The 22785-nt window shown below is 42.3% G+C and overlaps 1 protein-coding gene and 1 long non-coding RNA gene across 3 annotated transcripts in view; both read right to left on the reverse strand.

The window, feature by feature from the left end:
- LOC309838876 overlaps positions 1-6153 on the reverse strand; it is a 52756-nt gene extending 46603 nt beyond the window's left edge. The window contains exon 1 of one of the 2 annotated variants that reach the window (XR_014298405.1): positions 6114-6153. This is a non-coding gene — a long non-coding RNA (uncharacterized lncRNA). The remainder of the gene's footprint in view (positions 1-6113) is intronic. The other variant, XR_014298406.1, reaches the window with a different exon arrangement.
- Positions 6154-22091: 15938 nt separating this feature from the next.
- LOC309838863 (RING finger protein 11-like) lies at positions 22092-22541 on the reverse strand (the record flags this gene model as incomplete). The annotated part of the gene is made up of 1 exon (XM_082680248.1): positions 22092-22541. One exon carries the CDS (start codon positions 22539-22541, stop codon positions 22092-22094), a length of 450 nt encoding a protein of 149 aa, XP_082536374.1.
- Positions 22542-22785: the final 244 nt, after the last annotated feature.

The raw sequence follows: 22785 nt of genomic DNA on the forward strand, positions 1-22785 counted from the left end.
CCGCGTGCTGACTGGGACTAGAGGACTCTGGGGTGGAGGGAAGGAGACCTAGCTCCTTCTGTGGGCCTCACAGCCTCCTCTCCTCTGAGCCTGGACATGTACTCCACTCACCCAACATACCGTCCACCTTCCGGTCCTCCTAGAAGCCTAGACAGGGAAATTCCAAGCCTGTACCTTGTAGCTTGCATTTCCAAACCTTAATCTCTCCAGGTTTTTATGGGGATCTGGAGCTGATGACAGTCAAGCAGCCCCTATTCCCACCATACAGTGTACCCCAGAATTCACTGAGGTGAAATACACTTCTCTTCAGCCAGGACACTGGTTACGGGATTCTCCGACTGCTAAACAGAGGAAACCAAGGGGTGGCTTGGAGAGGGCTTCATGGCCATCTTTATGCCCAATGCACAGCACACTAAGAAAGCACAGCGTGCCTGCTCTGCACAGAGTCAACGCACCCTCCCGCACCCCGCCGACTACATGCCACAGCGCAGCCCCTTCTCCATTCCTCGTCCCTATTCCTGTTCATCTCTCAATTGTGAGCAATTCTGAACCTCTTCTGGGGTATAGGGACCAGAGGGTCAAGGAACAGTTATCCTTCAGAAACGACATCTGAGGCGCAGGCCCTCTCTCTCCGTCGCTCCAGATTGTGCTGGGTCTGGGACGTCCAGAAGAGCTCACATGACCAGGCGCCACTTCCCCAGGCTTGGAAATGATTTCATCTGAAACATGCCTGCCTGAGCTGTCTCATAACAAGTGCTCAACCAGTGTCGGCAGTTGTTCTTCCTACTGGATCCACACAACCTCCATGGGCATCTTCATCATTCATGTGACCACCATCATCCTGGAGGGCAGGGGCCCCCAAGGCCAGAAGAATACTGAACCCAGATGGCTCAGGAGTCAAGGGCCCAGAGTCTGGACTCAGCCTGCCTGGACTCCAGCCAGGATCCCCACATGCTGGGCGATGCACAAACGGAGATGGCCCTTGTCCTCACAGGGTTGTTAAGGGGTGGAAATGGTTTCGTGAGTGTAAAGTGCTGAAACCTGGAAGGTTATGAGGCATGGCTGTTCTTATTAACATATGGGGTGACAAGGGCAGTTTGCAGGTGATAAGTGAGCAGAAGGGCAAGAGTTCAAGGTGAGCCCATCTCCACAGATCCCTAAGACCATTTCGTTACCCCTGTTGCCTTCTGCGGGGGTGGGTCTCTCCATTTGAACCTGTCTTAAGTTGCCTGACTAGATGTATCACCTAGAGAAGCTGTGTCAGAAAATAACACCAAACTGTTAAGATAAAGAAAGCAAAGCAAATAAAAAATTGCCTTACATTTTACAAAAAATGTGCTGAGAATTCCATGCTACAATCTCTTGGGCACAATTAAAGTAGCCAGAACACAATCGAAAGGGAGACAAGAAGATCCCAACAATAGCCCCAGACTTCGGGGCTCTTGACTCACACCAACCATAATCCCCACAGGTTAGGAATCCTTGGGAAATGTGGAAATGAGAAATATCACCCAGCAGTCACTCCCCTCTGGTCTGGGGTGGATACCAGCAGTCTGAATATTTTCAAGAAGTTGCTTTAGGCCAAAACTGCCCCCAGGATACCACCCCTCATGTTACTCTCATGATTATGGTATGTTACAAGGCAAAAGAGATCTGGCAGATGTGATTAAGGTCACTATCGGTTGAACTTGAAAGATTATGCAGTTACATCTAATCTAATTACAAGAACCCTTAAAAGCAGCTTTCTCTGGGCTTCCCTGGTGGTGCAGTGGTTAAGAATCCGCCTGCCAATGCAGGGGACATGGGTTTGAGCCCTGGTCCAGGAAGATCCCACGTGCCGCGGAGCAACTAAGCCCACATGCCACAACTACTGAGCCTGTGCTCTAGAGCCCACAAGCCACAACTACTGAGCCCACATGCCACAACTACTGAAGTCCACATGCCTAGAGCCCGTGCTCCACAACAAAGAGAAGCCTGCGTACCGCAATGAACAGTAGCCCCCGCTCACTGCAACTAGAGAAAGCCTGCGCACAGCAACGAAGACCCAACGCAGCCAAATAAAATAAATAAATTAAACAAACAAAAAACCAAGAAGACACTTAGCATGTTTATGTGGAATTAGTGAATGATTTCTATGCAGTTTGGGGGATGACCATTAGTAGTAGTTACGTTACTAGTTTCAAGCTTATGGTATCATAATACAATATGTGGTGTTATTTTATCCAGTAGAGCTCAATCACTTACTAGAAAGGTCTCAGAAACAGAAAGTAACGATTTCTCCAGGAAGAGCTGATGAAAGGTGAATGGGGTACAGATATATGAGGGTGGTTAAGTGATGGCGTAGGAAGACATGAAGTCCAGAGTTTGCCAACAGACAAAGACCAGCCCATGTCTCACCTGCTGGCTTTGGATCACCGAGATCAAAGCCCTCCAATGGCCCAGGGCTTGGGGATTTGCACACAGAGATGTCTGGACCTCCTGGGCCTAGCAAGAGCAGAGGGCAGAGGGCAGTGTGGTGGTGAGGATCACATGCTGCTGGGGGCTTAATGTTCACGTAGGCAGGGCTGCTACGCTGCAGGAATGTGGGAGTGGCTCAGGAGTCCTGCCTTCCTGGCAGGGAGCTGCGCCCCATCAGCTAGCTGGCTGCTCTCCAGAAAGCAGGTGGGTTTAGGGCAGTGGGTGAGTGCCTATCACTCCCCCTAGTGTCCCCCAGGAATTCCCCAATTACACCTCTGCCTGACTTCTGATGGTTTGCTTTTCCCTTCTGGCGTGGTCTTCCACCTTCAAGGAACACGTTTCAAGGTACAGAACTACGTACGACTGCGACTCAAACCACCCCATAAGTACTGATTTGGGCGCTCTGTCACTCATTCAGGGTAGTCTATACTCTACTCTCCCATTTCCTGACATTATTATTTATCATTGTTGCTGTTGTTGTTATAAGACATTAAATAACATTTCTCTATCCAGTCACGGTCTGATTTACCGGCTAGGATGACTATTTCCAACATATACACACACACACAGGTTTCCTGCTCTACCACAGTACCTCCTGATGGCATTTTCCCCAACGAGTGCCTGGAAATTTTCAAGTCCCCTTCCAGGTGCTCAGACCTGCCATTTCTACAGAGGAAGCTTGAAAAGGGCATCCTGTCCTGCCTGAGCCCCTGGAAAATATTCTAAGTTATCTGGGGTCCAGCAAGGGCCCACGGCTGCCCGAAGTTACTTGGAGGCCATCTTTGGGTCACAAGAGTCACTTCAAATTTCCTGAGACCTCTCAGGGCCAACAAACCACCAAGGCAAGTTCAGAAGTCTTGAGAGAAGTCCTCACCTGTGCAGAAATTTCTAAGTACACCCTAGAACCAGGGAACCATTAATGCCACACCAGGTCACAGCCTCACAGCCAGGAAACTCTGAGGATGCCGAGGTAACAATCCGATGGCCCATGAACAGCTCTAAACAAAAAGTACAAGCCCAAATGTCTGACCTGAAGGTGGCCAGCAGAAAGTGCAGCAAGGCGGTCAGCAATGAGAGAGTGCTGCGGCCTTAATATTTGGTGTAGGTGGAGCTTTGGAGGGAAGTAAAGATGGATCCTGAGTCCAGCTTCCCTGGAGGAAACATACACACAAACATATTTAAATGAACAAAAAATAAGAGTTGTTTCTGAATGACAAATTGTTTTCCAAATGAATTTCCATGCCCTATAATTTTTGCTAATTTCTATTTCAGTATTTTTTTAAAAGAAAGAAGAAAAATGAGTATTGCTCCTATGAGTTGGATTACACAAAAAAATCAATATGACCATCTATTCTAGAACATCCTTCATATAAGCAAAACTTACAATAAATACATAACGTACCATTTGGAAACCATATCGCAATTAAATAAAATCCATACAAGTAGTTTTCTACATTTAATTTGATAGTTTCCATGTATCACTTGGCCTAGTTGACAGAAACCATGAGCTCTATGAAAGTGAGTTCCTGCTGCCCCTAAATGCATCTCTTTCTAAGGCTGCTGCCAAATAAGGTATGACTACTGTCTAACAAGGTGTGCAGGACTCCTTACACAGCATGAACTTAGATTCTTTAGGCCAACTGTTGCTCTTTTGTAATTTCAAACAAAATATTATGCAATTCATAGATACCATTTCTTGAAGAGAAGCCTTATAAATTTCACATTTTAATTTTCATTCTAAAAATATCGAAACAAGCTCAGTGAAACTGTACCATATGAAAAACATTTGAAGAGGAAAAATGGACACTGCATATCTCTAGCAAAAATTAAACACCAAACTATGGTATTTACTCACTCTCTTTCACTCTGTCTTTCCAAGTGCATCAGACCACCTCCCTCCTCTATTTAAACCTCTTTTTCCAGTGGGACATGGGAAAAGTAAAAACACCAGGCAGGGCATTTTGGCCCATAAGAGCCACCGGAAAAAAAAAAGTTTGTCAAGCCAGGAACTGCTTTTGTTAACACGGAACATCAGTGAACTTCATCTATCTCCTGCCTGGCACTCTTAAGATTTTCTAAGTGGCCCTGAGGACCCAAGAGCCACTAGTGTCTGCCTGGAAAGAATGGAGAGGGTGCCTATGCCAGTTAACCTTGCTGCAGAATTTTCTAGGTCAGTTCAGGAGCCTGGGAAATGCCACTACCCAAATGCAGTCCCATGGAAAGCATTCTAGGCCTGCTTGGAAATGTTCTAAGTCCCCTCAGATACCCAGGAAAGGCTGGTGCTGGACTGGAAGGCACTAAGGGGGGCACACACTGAGAAATGACAAATTCTTTAAGTTCTCAGGGGACCCAGGGAAAGACTTGTACCTGTCCCCCTTGGTGGCTAGGAGCGGCAAGGATGACTGGATCCTTGAACATTTGTAGGGGAAAGACAAAAGGAACTTGAAGAGAACATTCACTTCGTTGGAAACCTTAGCTCAAGACCAACTAAGTCAAAAGATCATATAAGCAAAGAAAGGAAGCTGTTATATACTAGAATGATTAACTAGGTTTGACTGTTAATAAAAACATTACCAACATCCTTACCAAGAACACGTTAAAATAGTGTAAAGTACCAAATAATATTTTCAATATGTAATAAAGACTGGAAAAGCATTGAGGCCGCTAACCAAACCTGAGACCATACATTTCAAAAGGAAAATAATGTGGAAACTAGAAAGCCATCTAATGAATGGGATGGGATCCACCCTCCTGTTGCCCCTACTATTGCTATTGATCAGGGCCCTCTCCTCCTACTCTGCCCTCCTCCATCTCTCTGATTCCACTGTTGTCTATTTTCACTGATCGCACTGCTTCTTGCTTAGCTCACTCTCTCCCACTCTTACTGTTTTGCCAAGTCCACAGGATCCACCCACTCTCCATCCTCTACTTTGCAGTCTTTTTCCTCACTCTCCCTTGCTAGCTGTCTCCCTGGCTCTCCCTCTTTGTCCCTTTTTCCTCAACCCCCCGCCCACTCGACATCCACAGGGGTGGAACAAAGATGCTCTGCCCAGAAGAGCACACTTTCCCGTGAGACATCGGGAATGTGGACACACGTTGGTCGGTATCGCCAGCGGATAGGATTTGGGACAGAAAGACACGGGGTGTCACTTCACAGGACTGATCCCCTGCCCCCAGCCCGGGGCTCTAGGGCCTTTCTGAGGCGGTGACCGCGAAGCGCAGCGATTGGCACGGCCGGGCCGCAGGAGGCCCAGGATGGGCAGGTGGTCTCAGGAGAACACTGGGGTCGGTGGAGTCCCAGGGCCGCGGGAGGGCGCGGCGTCCCGGGCTGCCCCGAGGGGCCGAGAGGAGCGATGCGGGGCGCGAAGGGCGAGAGTCCACGTCGCGAGTGGGGACCTGACACGGCGCGGGTCGGGCCGGGAGAAGGTGAAGAGACCGAAGGCAGAAAGGCCTGACGGGGACGGCCTCGGAGCGATTTTGACCGGAAACGGACGCGGACTCGGACCTGGCAGCCGAGCGCCCGGCATCCCGAGTCTCAGGGCGACGCGGGCCGGAGAGGCGAGAACGGGGACCCCCAGAACCTGCGTGTGAAGGATGCGGTCGGGAGGGGGCTGTGGAGCGCGGCTCTGATTCTCAGAGCCGAGGGTCTCACTCACCCGAGGGGACCTTCGCTCCCGAAATCCGCTTCCGCGTCGGCAGGAAATTACGCAATCAGGGCGGGGCCTTAGTCGGGGAGAGGCGGGGCGGAGCAGCGTGGGCGTGGGCGAGGCCTGAGCCTTCCCGCCCAGCTCCCGGCCGTTTCCGGGTCAGCCCCTACCCCGGCCGGACACACCTCCAGCCTCAGCGTTTGGGTGCGTTTGATTCGGCTGGTGTCCGGGGAGCCGGCTTGCTTCCTCGGGGCTTCAAGTTAAGTGTTTCGGACAACTCTAGGTACGAGCTTAGAGCTGTGAGCCCTTTCGTGGTAAATGCTGGGATGTTTCTCCGTTAACATGTTGCAAACGGTTTAGGTCGAAATCCCCTTTCGCGCCTGGAGACTCGTGTCCTGCGAGTGCTCGGGGCGCGACTCGGCCTCGGGCGGGGACCTCGCTGGGTCCAAGTGGGCCGTAGTGGGATCCCGAACAACGTCTGTGGTTCCTGCGCTTGGAATGGGTTATTCAGTTTAGCAAGGGCTGGAATTGTCTGTGCTGGCGATGGAAACCAGAGCGACCACGATTTCCATTTCTGCTCCCGGTTCACCGGAGACGCAGCCCTGGGCTCAGTATAGGGGACTTCATGGGGCTAGGACCTGGGCTGCGAGGCTGAGGGGCTGAGGCATTGCTTTACAAGAATAAAATGTACTGCGTGTGTAGATGTAAATTCTTTTCTCCTTATATTTCACTTGTTCAGTTTCACTCATCTTGAGGTGATTTATGAATGCAAGACCTTTGGGACAAGCGTGGATGCTTATCATTCATTTCTAAATATATTGTAATTTCACATTTTTCTTTTTCTATATCACAGAGCTATCTGAAAGTTTTTAATTTAAAAAATGTGAGATATTTTAATCTCTTTGTTTTCTATTTCTCAATGTTTTATGTCAAGTTAGGATGAGGCTTACAAAAGAGTCAAGTGATATATATCTGCATGTGTAACTCATCCAGCCTCCCAATCACCTTCTCCACCAAGTCTTCTGCATTTAGGTTTATACATAATATGTGCTTGGGAGTCTCCATATCGACTGTAGTGATTCCTCTTGGGTCCATATGGGATACATATCTCCCTAGGAGAAGCTGAGTCCATGAGATGGGTACCTTATGAGTAAACTAGTCTTTACACCACATATCTGAGTCTCTGTTTCCTTGCCTGGGGATTAGATCTAATGAAAGTGAGAAGTTAAAAGAAGTGACATTGCACTGAAGAATAATTTCTTCAGTTTATGTTTTCATTGTCATTATTACTATTTAAAGAAGAGTTTCCAGGGATTCCTTAGAAAAACTACCTCACTAAAGAACTAGTCCCTTTTTTCAGGAGGAAATATAGTCCTATGTAAGCAGTGTTTATTTTAATGGAGATTATTCCTAAACTACTCTCCTCGAGTTTATACACTATTTCAACATAATCATGTGAATTTTTATTTGTACATGGGCTGTTTTTGTGGGTGAATCTTTGAACATCACCTAAAAGATTGTATGAGCGATACATTATTTTTGCCCACCACCTCCAATGGTCCTCAAACTTTGCTGCACATTAACATTATCTGGAGAGTGTTAAGCCTTATGCCAACCTCACCAAAATATGTATCTATGGGGGTAGGACTCAGGCATCAGAAAAGCAGCCTTGGAGCATGCATGGCACAGACTTCTTCCTCTCCCCCTGATAATCATCAGTCTAACCAACTTACCAATAAGGGTTGTTCCTTCTATGGAGAACGTTCTCTGTCTCCCTCCTCTATTACCCAGCACCGGTTTCCAGGCTAATTCCTACTCTTCATCAATCTGGTAATTTTTAGGTAATTCTTCCTCAGACAGGCTTTTCTATGCCGTCCTCACCAAAATATAAAGTATCATCTAGTAACTTATACTTTAAGGTATTTTTCATATACTAACACAGTTGATAATTTAATAGTAATTTATTTAGGCTTTAAATATAATTTTCCAAAACAATTATGTCTATTGGAACTTCTACTACATTTGTTAATCAACACACCAATCCTGGTGACTCCAAATTCCTCACTACTCAGTGGCTGCATCTGACAAACACATGACTAGGATATTGATACTGGTTTAAATACAGCCAACTCCCAGAAACTTTCATATATATCTGGAAATCCTGCCAACAAAAGTATCCTTCCAGCTCCATAAGCACTTCAAACCTTATTCATCACACACACACACTCAGATGCACGCGCACACACTTTTACTAGTCTCCACAGAAGGGACTGCCCTCTACTACACTGATAAATTAGATCATTTGAGAAACTGTAAGTCATACTTCAGATGACTGCCTGGAAGTCTACAGTTATCCCTGCGTTCATACCCATCCATTACTACTGCTCTCCTGTAAATTGAAGTGTCCTCTCTACCCTGGGACATTCCAATTTCTCCAATTAAGTCCTTGTCTTTCTTGCTATCTTAGGAACTTTATGCTATTGCTTCTATATTAATTCTACTTTACCAGACATATGTCCTATTCTCCTTGATCTCTCTACTCAATATTAAACTATTAAGAGTCTTCCACTTTGGAACAAAATCTTCATCTGAACCTATCTTCTCTCTAGTTTCTGCTCTGCTGTTCCTTCCCAATCAAACTGAAAGCTGAAAGTGTTGTTACCATTTCCTTACATTTCCTTATGCTTTGACTTACTAAAATCACCAATGATAACCCAATAAATTTATCTTGCTGGCACCATGCATGTTACTCCCATCTAACAGATGTGTCTCAAGCTTTCTGAAACCATGTTCATGTCATTTGTTAGATAGGTAAATGTCTTGGTCATCCCGGGCTGCTATAACAAAATACCACAGACTTGGTAGATTAAACAACACACATTTATTTCTCTGGAGGCTGAAAAGTACAAGGTCAAGGTGTCAGCAGATTTGGTTGCTGGTGATGGACCTGTTCTTGGTTTGCAGAAGGCTGCCTTCTCACTGTGTCTTGACATGGTAGAAAGAAAGAGCTGCGGTCCATTATGGAAAATCCCAAACAAACTTTTTGGCCAACCCAATATTTGAAAGTATTGGTGAACTTGAAATTTTCACCAAAGTTAAATGTGTTTCATGGAAAAATGATGTATCACAAAAAAGTAGATTTAACACACCTCCTTGTACCTAAAGTTCAGAAAATAAGGAAAACAGAAATTGTATTAAACATTACTTTCTGCTTAAGAGATTTAAACATATTTGCTTAATTAATCCTCATAAAAACCCTGCTGATTTTGGTTTATTTACTATTATCGACTGAACATCTGTGTCCCCCCCCACCCTCCCCCAAGCAAATTCATATGTTGAAGCCCTAATCCCCCATATAATGGTATTTGGAGGTACCTATAGGAGGTAGGTGCCTATAGGAGGTAATTAGGTTTAGATGAGGTCATGAGAGTGGGTCTCCCACGAAGGGACTGGTGTCATTGTAAGAAAAAAGGAACAATGAAGTTTTCACTCACAGATGCACACTGACCCAAGATGTCTTAATTCATGCTGAAGAATGAATTAAGAATGAATGTGGGAAACACTTTAGCCAAAACTCTCATCTTCATTTCCACAAAGTAACTCACACAGGAGAGAATCCATATGTCTGTAATCAGTGTGGAAGGGCCTTCAGTCATTCTTCATCTTTAAATAGATATAGGAGAATTCATACTGGAGAGAAGCCATATGAATATCATCTATGTGGGAAAACCTTTGTTCAGAGCACTTGCCTTAGGCGACATGAGAGAACTCACTCTAGAGAGAAGCCATTTGGATGCCATCTCTGTGGGAGAGTCTTTATTCAAAGCTGTTGTCTTAGAGAATATGAGAGAACTCATACTGGAGAAAAATCATTTGGATGTCATTTGTATGAGAAAGCCTTTGTTACAAGCTCTTGCTTTAGAAGACATGAGAGAACTCACTCTGTAAATGTTATGAAGGTTGAAGAGTCTTCAGCCACAGCTCTAAACTGAAACAAATCAGAACGCTACATGGGAGAAATTCTAAGACTATATTCATTATGGAAATACCTTCATTTATAATTTATCCTTAAACAACATGAGTGAAATCCACTTGCAGGAGCCCTATATTTATAATCAAGGTGGAAGAGACTTAAGCTGATTTCTAGTTGTGGGGTGCACAAAACTCACTATGAATAATATTCTAATTTCCCTAAAATGGGAAATTAGACAGGAAACTCTTTACCCGGAGGAGTGCATGCTAGGGTAATAACAGAAAATTAGTGCTGGAGAACATATTCAGTGTAATATGCCTGGAAGAAACTTTTACTTGAAGAGATACTATTGTAGATGTAAGATTCCACACTATGTACAAAACACTTTCACTGTAATGAATTAAAGGATGTCTTCAATGATTTTTAATTCCTTAGTTGACATTCAATTTCAAACACTGTATATACCAGTGCTAAAAATCAAATGAAAGATTGGAGTTTTCATCAGAAATCCCTGACTGGGAAAAACACCTATCAATATTTTTGCCATACAATTTAGACATTAATTTATAATATTGCCCAATGGCCTATTATTACAAAAATGTAGGATAAATATCCAGGATTGTGACATCATCTGGGAATTCCGAATGCAGAATTTTGTAACAATAAGCAATAATTTTTTTAATGAATCAAAGTTGTTGCTGAAAAAACTACCATGTTGGTCAGTTTCAACTTTTCATGCAGCAATAATCATAATCATGATGAATACATTCAACCAGAAAGTAACTTTGAATATTAACTGGAAAATGTAGAACACAGGATGATGTGTTATTACTATACTGTTAATATATACATACATCACAATGATGAATTAAAGGTCAATAAATAGATAATTTGTGAATGAAGTCTGCTGGTGCATAACATTTCTTTTAAAAATATCGTTATTGAGACAAAGAAAGGCATAACATTATGATAAAGGGGTCAATTCAAAAAGAGGATAGAATGGCTGTACATATTTATGCACCCAACACAGGAGCACCTCAGTAAAATAAAGCAAATATTAAGAGACCTAAAGAGTGAAATACACATCAATATAATAACAGTAGCTGACTTTAATGCCCCACTTTCATCAATGGATAAAACATGTAGACAGAGTCAAAAAGAAAATCGTGGCCTTAAATGAAACATTAGGCCAGGTGGATTTGATAGATTTGTACAGAACATTTCATCCAAATGCAACAGAATACACATTCTTCTAAAGGGCATGTGGAACTTTCTCAAGAATAAACCATATTTTGGTACACAAGTTTCAATAAATTTAAGAAGACTGGAAAAGATGCTTGTTATAATTTCAATCACAATGGTATGAAACTAGAAATAAACTACCAGAAGAAAGCTGGAAAAGACAAAAATGGGTGGAAACTGAACAATATGATACTGAACAGCTACTGTGTCAATGAAGAAACCAAAGGAGAAATCAAAAATTACTGGAAGACAAAAATGAAAATATGACATATTAAAATCTATGCAATGCAGCAAAAGCTATAGTAAGAGGGAAGTTTATAGCAATACAAACTAGAAAGGAATTAGGAAAAGAACAAATGAAACCCAAGGTTAGTAGAAGAAAAGAGATAAACATCAGAGGGAAAATAAATGAAATAGAGACTAAAAAGACAATAGAAAAGATCAATGAAACCAAGAGCTGGTTCTTTGAATAATATAAATAGTATAATAATATAAATAGTATTGACAAACCTGTAGCTAGATTCACCAAGAAAAAACGAGGTCTCAGTTGATACCACGGAAAAGACCATGAGATTGCTTTGAACAATTATACTCCATCAAATTGGACACCCTAGAAGAAATGGACAAATTTCTAGCAACATACAACCTACCATCACTGACTCGAAGAAACAAAATCTGAACAGATTGATTACTAGTGAGGAGATTGAATCAGTAATCAAAAACCTCCCAACAAACAAAAGTCCAGGACCAGAAGGTCCTAATGAAGTCTACAACACATTTAAAGGAGAATTAGTACCAATCCTCAAACTCTACAAAAAAATAGAAGAGGAGGGAACACTTCTAAACTCATTTTACCAGCTAGTGCTACCCTGATAGCAAAAACCAGACAAGTACTGATTAATATAGATGCAAAAATCTTCAACAAAATATTAGCAAGTCAATTTCATCAATACATTAAAAAGACATACACCATGATCAAGTGGGATTTATTCCAGGGATGCAAGGATGTTGAAACATCCACAAAATCAATGTGATAGGCCACATTAACATACTGAAGAACAAAACCCATATGATTAGTAGATGCAGAAAAGCATTTAACAAGATTGAACACCAATTTATGATAAAAACTCAATATGGGTACAGAAAGAACACACCTCAACATAATAAAGGCCATATATAACAAGCCCACAGTTAATATCATACTCAATGGTGAAAAGCTGAAAGCTTTTAAGATCAGGAACAGACAAGAGTGCCCACTCTCACCACTTTTATTCAGTGTAGTATTGGAAGTCCTAGCCAGAGCAATTAAGCAAGAAAAAAGGCATCCAACATGGAAAAGAAGTCAAATGTCACATTTGCAGGTGACATATTATATATAGAAAACCCTGAGGACTCAAAAAAACTGTTAGAATAAATATATTCAGTAAAGTTGCAGGATACAAAAATCCATATACAAATATCTGTTCCATTTCTACACATTAACAAACAATAAAAAATAATCCCATTTACAACTGAATCAAAAAGAATGTCTAGAAATAAATTTAACCAAGGTGGTAAAGGACCTAGACAATGAAAAACTAAGACATTGATGAAAGAAATTGAAAACAAATAAATGGAAATTATTCTGTGCTCAGGGATTGAGAGAATATTGTTCAAAAATGTCCATACAACCCGAAGTAATATGCAAATTCAATTGATTCCTATCAAAACCCCAATGGCTTTCTTTATAAAAACAGAAACAGAACAAACAATCCTAAAATTTGTATGGAAGCACAGAAGATCCTGAATAGCCATAGTAATCTTAAGCTGGAGGCTTGGAACTTGGAACTAGAAGTTTGTACCTTTTCTCCATTTTCCCACCCCATCCCCCGGCAACCACCATTCTATCTCTGCTTCTGTGAGTTTGTCGTTTTCCGTTTAGAACACTATATGAAGGTTAAATTGTGCAACTAGTAGCAGGCCACGAAGAGGAAAAGGCCATAAAATGCAGACTTAGTTGAGCCACAAGCACTTTCCAGTAGGAAGTCTGTGTCTGGAGGGGGCTGTGCATGCCTGTCTCACAGGCCTTCATAACAACGGACGGTCTGCAGGTGACTTGGAGGAGTGCTGACAACTGCCCAGGACCACAGGACTTCCACCCTTCCATCCCTCACGATGCCCTGCAGTGCCCAAGGACATCCTACCTTGCACAGGACTCACTCCTCAGGCACCTGGAACAGGGGTTGAGGAGCTGATTCTTCCCTCAGCCTCCTCCCATCTTCCTCTCCTGTTTCTCCCTGGTCTCCTGGTTCTGCCCAACAGTATTTCAGGCCCAGAAAGGCTGCCCTGGTGTGGGTGTCCACGTGGACATGGGCCCAGGTGGACCCAATGACACCCAGTCCTTTTCAGCTCATGGTAAATTTAGAGCCATGTGTTTACACACTAACTCGTCAGCAACATATATGATTTTATGTTTCCAATTTATTTTAGGGGACACTATGGGTCAAAATACAAAGAGAGTTAAGTCCTACCTATTATGATTGTTTCATTAAGGGAAAAAGTCAAACATTTTTGGAGCCAATTCAAGTAAGCAACACAGTAAAAATGTTCTGCGTTTCCTGACCAACTGTTTCCTTGCTTTAATTCAGCCATAAGAAGGAAGCCTCACCATTTGTGACCACATGGATGGTTCTTTAGTCCATTATTCTAAGTGAAATAAGTCAGACAGAGGAAGATCTCACTTACATGAGGAATCTTTTAAAAATTTAGCTCATAGGGACTTCTCTGGTGGTGCAGTGGTTGGGAATCTGCCTGCCAATGCAGGGGACGTGGGTTCAAGCCCTGGTCCGGGAGGATCCCACATGCCACGGAGCAACTAAGCCCGTGTGCCACAACTAATGAGCCTGTGCTCTACAGCCCTCGAGCCACAACTACTGAGCCCGAGTGCCACAACTACTGAAGCTCGTGCACCTAGAGCCCGTAGTCTGCAACAAGAAGCCACCGCAATGAGAAGCCCATGCACCGCAAGGAAGAGTAGCCCCTGCTCGCCGCAACTAGAGAAAGCCTGTGTGCAGCAACGAAGACCCAACGCAGCCATAAATAAATAAATAAATAAATTTAGCTCCCAGATAACCAAGAATAGCTGCAGTTACCAGAGGCGGGGAGTGTGGGGTGCACAAAATGGGTGAAGGGGTTCAAAAGCTACAAACTGTCTGTTATAAAGTAAATAAGTCACGGGGATGTCATGCACAGCATGGTGACTATAGTTATTAAAACTGTGCTGCATCTTTGAAAGTTGCTAAGAGAGTAAGTCTTACAAGTTCTCATCACAAGAAACAAATCTGTGTAACTGTGTGTGGTGATGGATGTTAACTAGACTTATAGTGATCAGTTCACAAAATATACAAACACTGAACCATTATGTTGTACACCTGAAACTAATATCGTGTTCTATGTTAGTTATACCTCAACGAAAAACAAAAAGTAAAGTTGTGGCAGCATCCTCTGAAGTCTGTTCCTTAGTTTTAACTCTAGGGAGATGTGAGGCCTGCATATGCTAAGGGCCCCGCAGGGGACCTGACACCCCCGGTCACCTAAGGTAGATAGCTAGTGGGAAGCAGCCGCATAGCACAGGGAGATCAGCTCGGTGCTTTGTGATCGCCTGGAGGGGTGGGATAGGGAGGGTGGGAGGGAGGGAGACGCAAGAGGGAAGAGATATGGGAACATATGTATATATATAACTGATTCATTTTGTTGTAAAGCAGAAACTAACACACCATTGTAAAGCAATTATACTCCAATAAAGATGTTTAAAAAAAAAAGATCTAGTAAGGAAGAGAAAAAAAGTGCCATTATTGCTCTCAAACCTTAAAATCAAATTAAAGTTCACTGTATCTTAATATTAAAATGATGTGGTCAGTCCTGAAGGTTTTGGTTACCTGGAGAGTAAACAACCCCAGAATCGTGGGTCAAGCAAAGGGTCATATTAAAAATCTTCTCCCACTGGCCTTTGCCACAAAATGCAGAGCTCCCTCAGAGAATGAGGTGGAAGATCACCGCAGATGTGAAGAGGGCCCAACTTTCAGAAAGCCTTGAATCATACGAGAGGGGTATGCGTATTCTAATTCTCGCTGTCACAAAGCACTACCCCTTTCTGATCCATTTTAAAAGATTTCTCCCGAAATTTCCACTCTTTGTATCAAATTACGTCATCTCATAAAGACCTGGGAGAAAGACAGCTGACAGTAGTCTCATTTCAAAGTGTGATAAGTTATGGTTTTGGTATAAATAATGTATGGACTTAAAATAACGTGAGCGTTAGAAGACATACACTCTGCAACCGTCTGATATTGTTCAAGTATGTTACAGCTGTGGGGGAACTAACCACTGAAAATTAACAGAAGCCCGGGGGTGGACGCCCCACTTCCCTTTCTCTCACGGCCAGACCCGCACTGCCCGCACCCTCGTCCCCCCAGAAGGGCCCGACAGTTCGCGTATTCCCGTCACGAGTGTCCACGTGTTTCCCTCTCTCCGAATCTGTGTAGGGGTTCCTCCCTCAAAACAAGCCTGAATCCATAGCAAACACCACAGCATTCTGTGATTATCCATCCAAACTCTCAACGACGGTTGTTCTTGGGTTTTGTTTTTGAAGAGTCAGTCCTGCTGAAATACTACCTGGGAAAGTAGAGAATAAACCACGCGGGACCGTCCAGGAAATCAAGGGGCTCTGCTGCAGTTTAAGGAAGTCGTCGGGGAGACGCGCCCACAGCCCCTTTAGCCCTTGGCGTGGACAGGGAGCGTCCTCCTCAGGGCGACGCGGTCCCACGTCGTCCGAAAGTTGGCGGCGCGCTCTGGTGAGTCATCGGAGAAGGAAAAGCTTTCCTCACCGAGGACGCCGTGACGTCAGCAGGCGGAATGCGCACGCGCGCCAGGAAGGTCCCCGCAGGAGGGTTCGCGCCGCCTGCAGTCTGAGGGGCCGTGGGGCAGTAGAAGACGCGCGGAGCTCGCTGTTCGGTGCTTCCTGGCGCCCTCTCCTAGTCTCTGTCTGAGTAACTGAAATCCAGTGTTGGATTATTCAAGGCCACGATTTTGAAAGTTAACACCAAATGGAGTCTACCACACCGTGCTTTCATTGGAATGGACGGAGATAACAAGAAGCAAAGTATGTCAACTGCATTCCCATACACTAACACTTAATGATTGGAATTGGAAAGAAAAACAATGCAATTTTCAATGCATCCCCCCAAATAATCCTCAAGTATAACTCCAACAAAATATGTACAAGTCTGTGTGTAGAAAAAAAAACATTGTTGAAAAAAAACACAAAGAAAATGTAAATCAGGGGAGAAGTATCCCTTGATCATGATTGAAAGACACAATATTGTTATGATGTTAATTATTCCCAACTTGACCTATAAATTCGGTGCAATCCCAGTACAAATCAAGCTATTTTGAAGCTATCAGCTAACTCTATTAAAACTTGGAGTAGACTAGGTAATATTGAAGAACAAAGTTGATGAACCATACTTCCTAATCCAAACTTTATTATAAATCTTCAGTAAACAAGAGTGCCTGACATTGGAGAAATAATAGACAGATAGATAAAAAGAACAGAACAGAGAGTGTACAAACAGACCCAGGAAAATACAGTCAAATGATCATAGTAAAAGAAGAAAAGGCAACTCAATGGGAAATACAGTCTCTCAACAAAAGATGATGGCAACAAGTGGATGACCATATGCAATGAAATGAACAAAGACACAAAACTTATATGTATGTTCACTCAAAATAGTTCATATACTTAAACATAAAATTTAAAACAAAAAGTGACATAAGAAAACAAAATATACATGAATTTTAATATACATTAATTAGCTTAATGTACAAAATCAAAACAATCTATGAGAAAAAAATTGATAATATGGACCTTATTAAGTTAAAATTTTTCATTCTACAAAAGAAACAATTCAAGCAATGAAAACACAAGTCCCAGACTGGGAGAAAATATTTGCAAAACATAAATGTTTAGGACTTGTACCCAAAATATACAAGGAACTTGTAAAACTCAACATAGAGAAAACAAACTACCCAATTAAAAAATGGTTGAGTATCTGAACAGAAAGGTCATCATGCAAGATATACAGATAGGAAACAAACATACAAAATCATGCTCAATATTACTTGTCGTTAGGAAACAGCCAATTAAAAGAGCAACAAGATACCCTGCACACTTACTACAATAGCTAACACTGAAAAAACTGATAATGTGAGTCACAAAGGAGGATGGGGAACACCAGGAAATTTGATTCATTGCTGGTGGGAATGCATAATGTACAGCCACTTTGAAAGACATTTTGGTAGGTTCCTAGAAACGTAAGCATGGTCTCAGCATACGATGCATCATTTGTGTCCCTGTATATTTGCCCAACTGGTTTGAAAATTTGTGTCCACAGAATAAACAGCGTGCAATATATTCAGCAGCGTTATGCACAATGACCAAAATCTATGAGGAGCCAAGATGCCCTTCAGTAGGCAAACTTATAACCAAACTACGGCACAGTGGGTAGAGATACTTGAGGACAGACATGGAAAGCAAGCAGAGGGGGTTGGAGACATGGGAAGCCTGGATAGATGGGCTATGGCAAAACATATTTCCCTCCACACCACACTGGTCACGCAGTTGGCTTAAGCTCAGCCTAGTGCCCAACTTCCCCTTACCACTTACCCCCTTTACCATGTGAAAGAAAATCTTTTTTTGGTTTGACTTTGAGATGCTTGCTGATCTCTGCAATCAGATAGTTATCCCTATTGCAATAGCTTTTCTTTCTTTCTTCCCTTTTTTGGGCCGTGCAGCACAGCTTGCGAGATCTTAGTTCCCCAACCAGGGATTGAACCTGAGGAGCCATGGCAGTGAAAGTGAAGGGTCCTAACCACTGGACCACCAGGGAATTCCTGCAATAACCTTTCTTTCTATTTAAAGTCTCTCCCTATAGAACTCTGGATTTGATTTTACTTGACAATAATCAGAATGGTATAAATATAAATAATTATAATACTGATAATAAATAATAGGTATATGATATCAGTCTATATATATTCGTGATTATTTTAAGTTGCTGATCTCTTAATTCCAAATGCATTTTTAAAATCCTTCATATATGATTCATTTTGTTGTGAAGCTGAAACTAACATACCATTGTAAAGCAAATATACTCCAATAAAGATGTTAAAATGAAAAAAAAAAAAGAATGGTGACAGGGGAAATAGAGAACAATGTAATAGTAGAATAAATCAGATTAATAAGCAAATATAGTGTGGTAGCTGTAAACCCAGACAATCGTGGGTCACACTCAAGCACCTGCACTTACCCCAGCAAGTGACTTAATCTTCCCAGGTTCCAGTTTTCTTACCTGTAAAATGAGAATAATAAAATCCACTTAGATAGATAGATCGATAGATGATAGAAAAATAGGTAGGTAGATAGATAGGAAGGCAGACAGGTATACACACACACACACACACTCTTCCCAAAGGTAGCTCTATATATTTGACTGCTATCTGTTCACCAAAACCCATTTTCTCTTCTCCCTGGGCAGAGAGCTGAAGTTAAATGTTGCCACATGACTGAGTTCTAGCCAATGAACTGTAAGTAGAAATGATGTGTACTCTTTCCAGGCCTGGCCTTTTCAGATTCCCCATTGGAGATCCTCCATACTCTTTCTCCATCTGTTGGCTCAATACAGAGACGTCTGAGGACTCAGAGAACAGAGCTATGAGACACAAGAAGCCCAGTTCTGTGGATAATCATGGGAGGATTACCAATCAACTGGGAATAACTGCTGGAAACTTCACATGAGTGAGAAATGAATTTCTATCGTATTAAACCACTAAGATTTGGGGCTTTATGTCTATCTTTCTATTCTTGTACAGAACCTGACATCATAATCCTTTAATAAATGAGCATTATGACTTTAAAAAAAAAATCCTTCATATATACTTTCCTCCCCTCACAATTACAGTTTTTGATATCATATCATACCTCCTAAAACAAAGGAAACAAAAGCAAAAGTAAACAAATGGGATCTAAGTAAACTTAAAAGCTTTTGCAAGGAAAGGAAACCATCGACAAAATGAAAGACAACCTACTGAGTGAGAAAAATCATTTGCAAATAATATGTCTGATAAGGGGTTAATATTCAACATATATGAACAGCTCATGGAACTCAACATCAAAAAAAATACCCAACTTGATTAAAAAGTGGGCAGAAGACCTGAATAGACATTTTTCCAAAGAAGACATACAGATAGCCATCAGGCACAAGAAAAGCTACTCAACATCGCTAATCATCAGGGAAATGCAAATCAAACCCACGATGAGATGTCACCTCACACCTATCAAAATAGTTTTCATCTAAAGGAACACAAATAACAAATGTTGGCGAGGATGTGGAGAAAAGGGAACCCTAGTACACTGTTGGTAGGAATGTAAATTTGTGCAGCCACTGTGGAAAACAGTATGGCAGTTTCTCAAAAAACTAACGACTACCATATGACCCGGCAATTCCACTCTAGTGTATATGTCCAAAAAACCCCAAACCACTAATTTGAAAAGATACATGCACACTAATATTCATAGCAGCACTATTTACAATAGCCAAGATATGGAAGCAACCTCAGTGTCCATCAACAGATGAATGGATAAATAAGATGTGGTACATATATGCAAAGGAATAAAATTCAGCCATAAAAAAGAATGAAATAGTGAAGTTTGCAGCTACATGGATGGACCTAGAGATTATCATACTAAGTGAATTAAGTCAGGTAGAAAAAGACAAATATTATATGATATCACTTATATGTGGAATCTAAAAAATAATACAGATCAATTTATTTACAAAACAGAAACAACCTCAGACATAGAAAACAAACTTATGGTTACCAAAGGGGAAAGGGGAGGGGGAGTGATAAATTAGGAGTATGGGATAAAATTAGGAGTAGAGGACCCACACCACTACAGTATATGTAAAATAGATAAACAACAAGGATTTACTATATAGCACAGGGAACTATATTCAATATCTTGTAATGACCTATAATGGAAAAGAATGTGAAGCTGTACATCTGAAACTAACACAATATTGTAAATCAAGTATAGTTAAATTAAGAAAAAAGAAATTTTAAAGAAGAGAAAAGAGAAGACACTCCATACACAGTCATCAGAGATTTATCCCCAAAGATTGGATAGGGAGTTGTAATGTTTGTGCCGATCCTGGGAGGATTGCTATGGGAAATCAACCCTAAAGTGCCTTTGTCTGGGTGTATTTGGAACAGGAGATCACAAACGGCTTATAGTCCTAGGAGGTCTGAGAAAGTCGTGCAATTATCCCCTGGAGCCAGATTCCTCTTGTTCACTCTCAGCACTGGTTGGACAGCCTCAGTGGAGAGAATGTCCCACATATATGGCTCAGGGTGGACTAGAGGATTCTGTGTGCCCAGTGGGTGTCTAGTCACCTAACCTCCCTCTGCTTCCACAGGGTCGGGGTCCAAGAGAGAGGAGGAAGAGAATTGAGGGGACCAGTTTGCACAAGATGGAGCACTGAGAGCTGTGGCAGGCATTTACCCTGGGTCTGGGTGGTTTGGGTGGGACTCACAAGTTCTTCTGAACTAGGAGAGAGGGTGAAAGGGGAGGGGTCGCCAGTACAAGCATCAAGAAGGCAAAGCTGAGGAAGGACAAAGAAGCCATGGGACCCCAGTTTTCCAATTTCCAGACCCACATCTCATAAACATCAGTCCTTCATAAGGATGTGGCCCTAATCACTGGGAACATGCAGTATGCTCTAAGAGAAAGAAGGGGAGGGCTTTCCTTGCCTATGGTCACAAGGAAGACGACTATGACTATTATTGCTAATTAATAATATAGGAACACCTCCATTTGAGAGATAAAAATGTGGAAAACACGGAGGTGTGTATGCTTATTAGCCCACAGTGATCAGAAGTTCAGTTCACTCCATGATTCCAAATCATGATTGCAAATCCAAGTCAAACCTCTGCATACACTCATCCTGAATCATTCTAACGCCCTCCTCCACCTGGGGTCTCCAGCAATATCACTCCCTCAACTCTGACTTTTAGATGGAAAACTATTTTATTATCCCTTTACACAAACACAGCTAAATTACATGAACGCACCGTAATTACACAGCTAATAAACCTACTCACGACTGTTCTTCCCTGGGACACTGTTCCCCTTGGTTGGACTTACAAGACAAAAAGTTAAATGTCTCAAAATGATGGAGAAAAAAAAGATAAGACCATTTAGGAGGGTTATTTGAAAATAAGATTCTTCATTTATTCACTCATATATAATTGGATTTCATTTTAGTTCAGTTGTATAAATTGTAGTTTTTCATAAAACCTTGGTCCAAATGCCAGTTTGGATTGGGGAGAAGAAAGTTATATCACTTAGGAAAAGTAACCACTTTCTTTTCCCTAATCTTCAACAGACACAATACAACATGTATAGCTGCTGCAACATGGTACACATCCCATGTACTAGAAAAATGCTAAGATATAATTACACTTTTGAACACTTGGTCAAGGCTTTACATGCTATTATCTCCCTAAGTTTCTAAAACATTATAAATTGTTTGCCATCATCTGCAACATGACAGGAATTTTTAGGAAATCTTTGTGCATGATTTTAATTCTTAATCCCTGGCTACTTAGACACGATGACAAAATATCAAAATCACTAAAAATGATGGGACACTTGAAATCAAACAAGGGATCCTGGCTCAATTAAGGTCCTGGGATGAAGGCTGTGTGACATCCATGGGCCTGCGACAGTAGGGGCAGGTGAAGGACCTGGTCAACCACTCATTGATGCAGTTCAGGTGATAGAAGTGCGCGCAGGGCAGAAATCTGATGGAGTCCCCACGCACAAACTCCAACCAACAAATCACACACTCCTCCTGGATCTTTTCTTCAAATCCATCTGTTCTGTACACTCCTTGAGGCAGGCGCTCTTTAAGGCTGATTCTTTGAGCTAACCTCACTTGTTCCTCTTCCATCAGCTGTGCTGCTTGGTGAAGCGAGCTGGGTGTTGGAAGATGGATGGGATTTGGAACTTGTTCCGGATGTGGTTCCTGATCCCAGCGTCTCCTCCCGCCTGGGCCCACCCAGCGGGATGGAGACTCAGGAACAGAGCTGTCATCCAAGATGCTGGATTTGAGGCAGTTCCCCATCTTTCAGGCCTGGGTGTGAGATCTGTGCACCCTTCTCATGGTCCTCTCTGCAGGAGTTTCAACACACCTCCTTGTTCCTAGGTCTAGAGAAAAAGAAAAAGAAAAGTTTTATTAAATGAGATCCCTGCTTGCAGAGTTCCATAGAGAGGCTTCATTGAGCCTCACGATAACCCTGCTGATTTTGAATCCTTTACTGAGGGAACCAGTGTTGTGAACAGGGGTTTACAGAGCTTTAGTAACATGA

The sequence above is a fragment of the Grampus griseus genome (genome assembly GCF_964374135.1).
Source record: "Grampus griseus genome assembly, chromosome: 21".
NCBI lineage: Eukaryota > Metazoa > Chordata > Mammalia > Artiodactyla > Delphinidae > Grampus > Grampus griseus.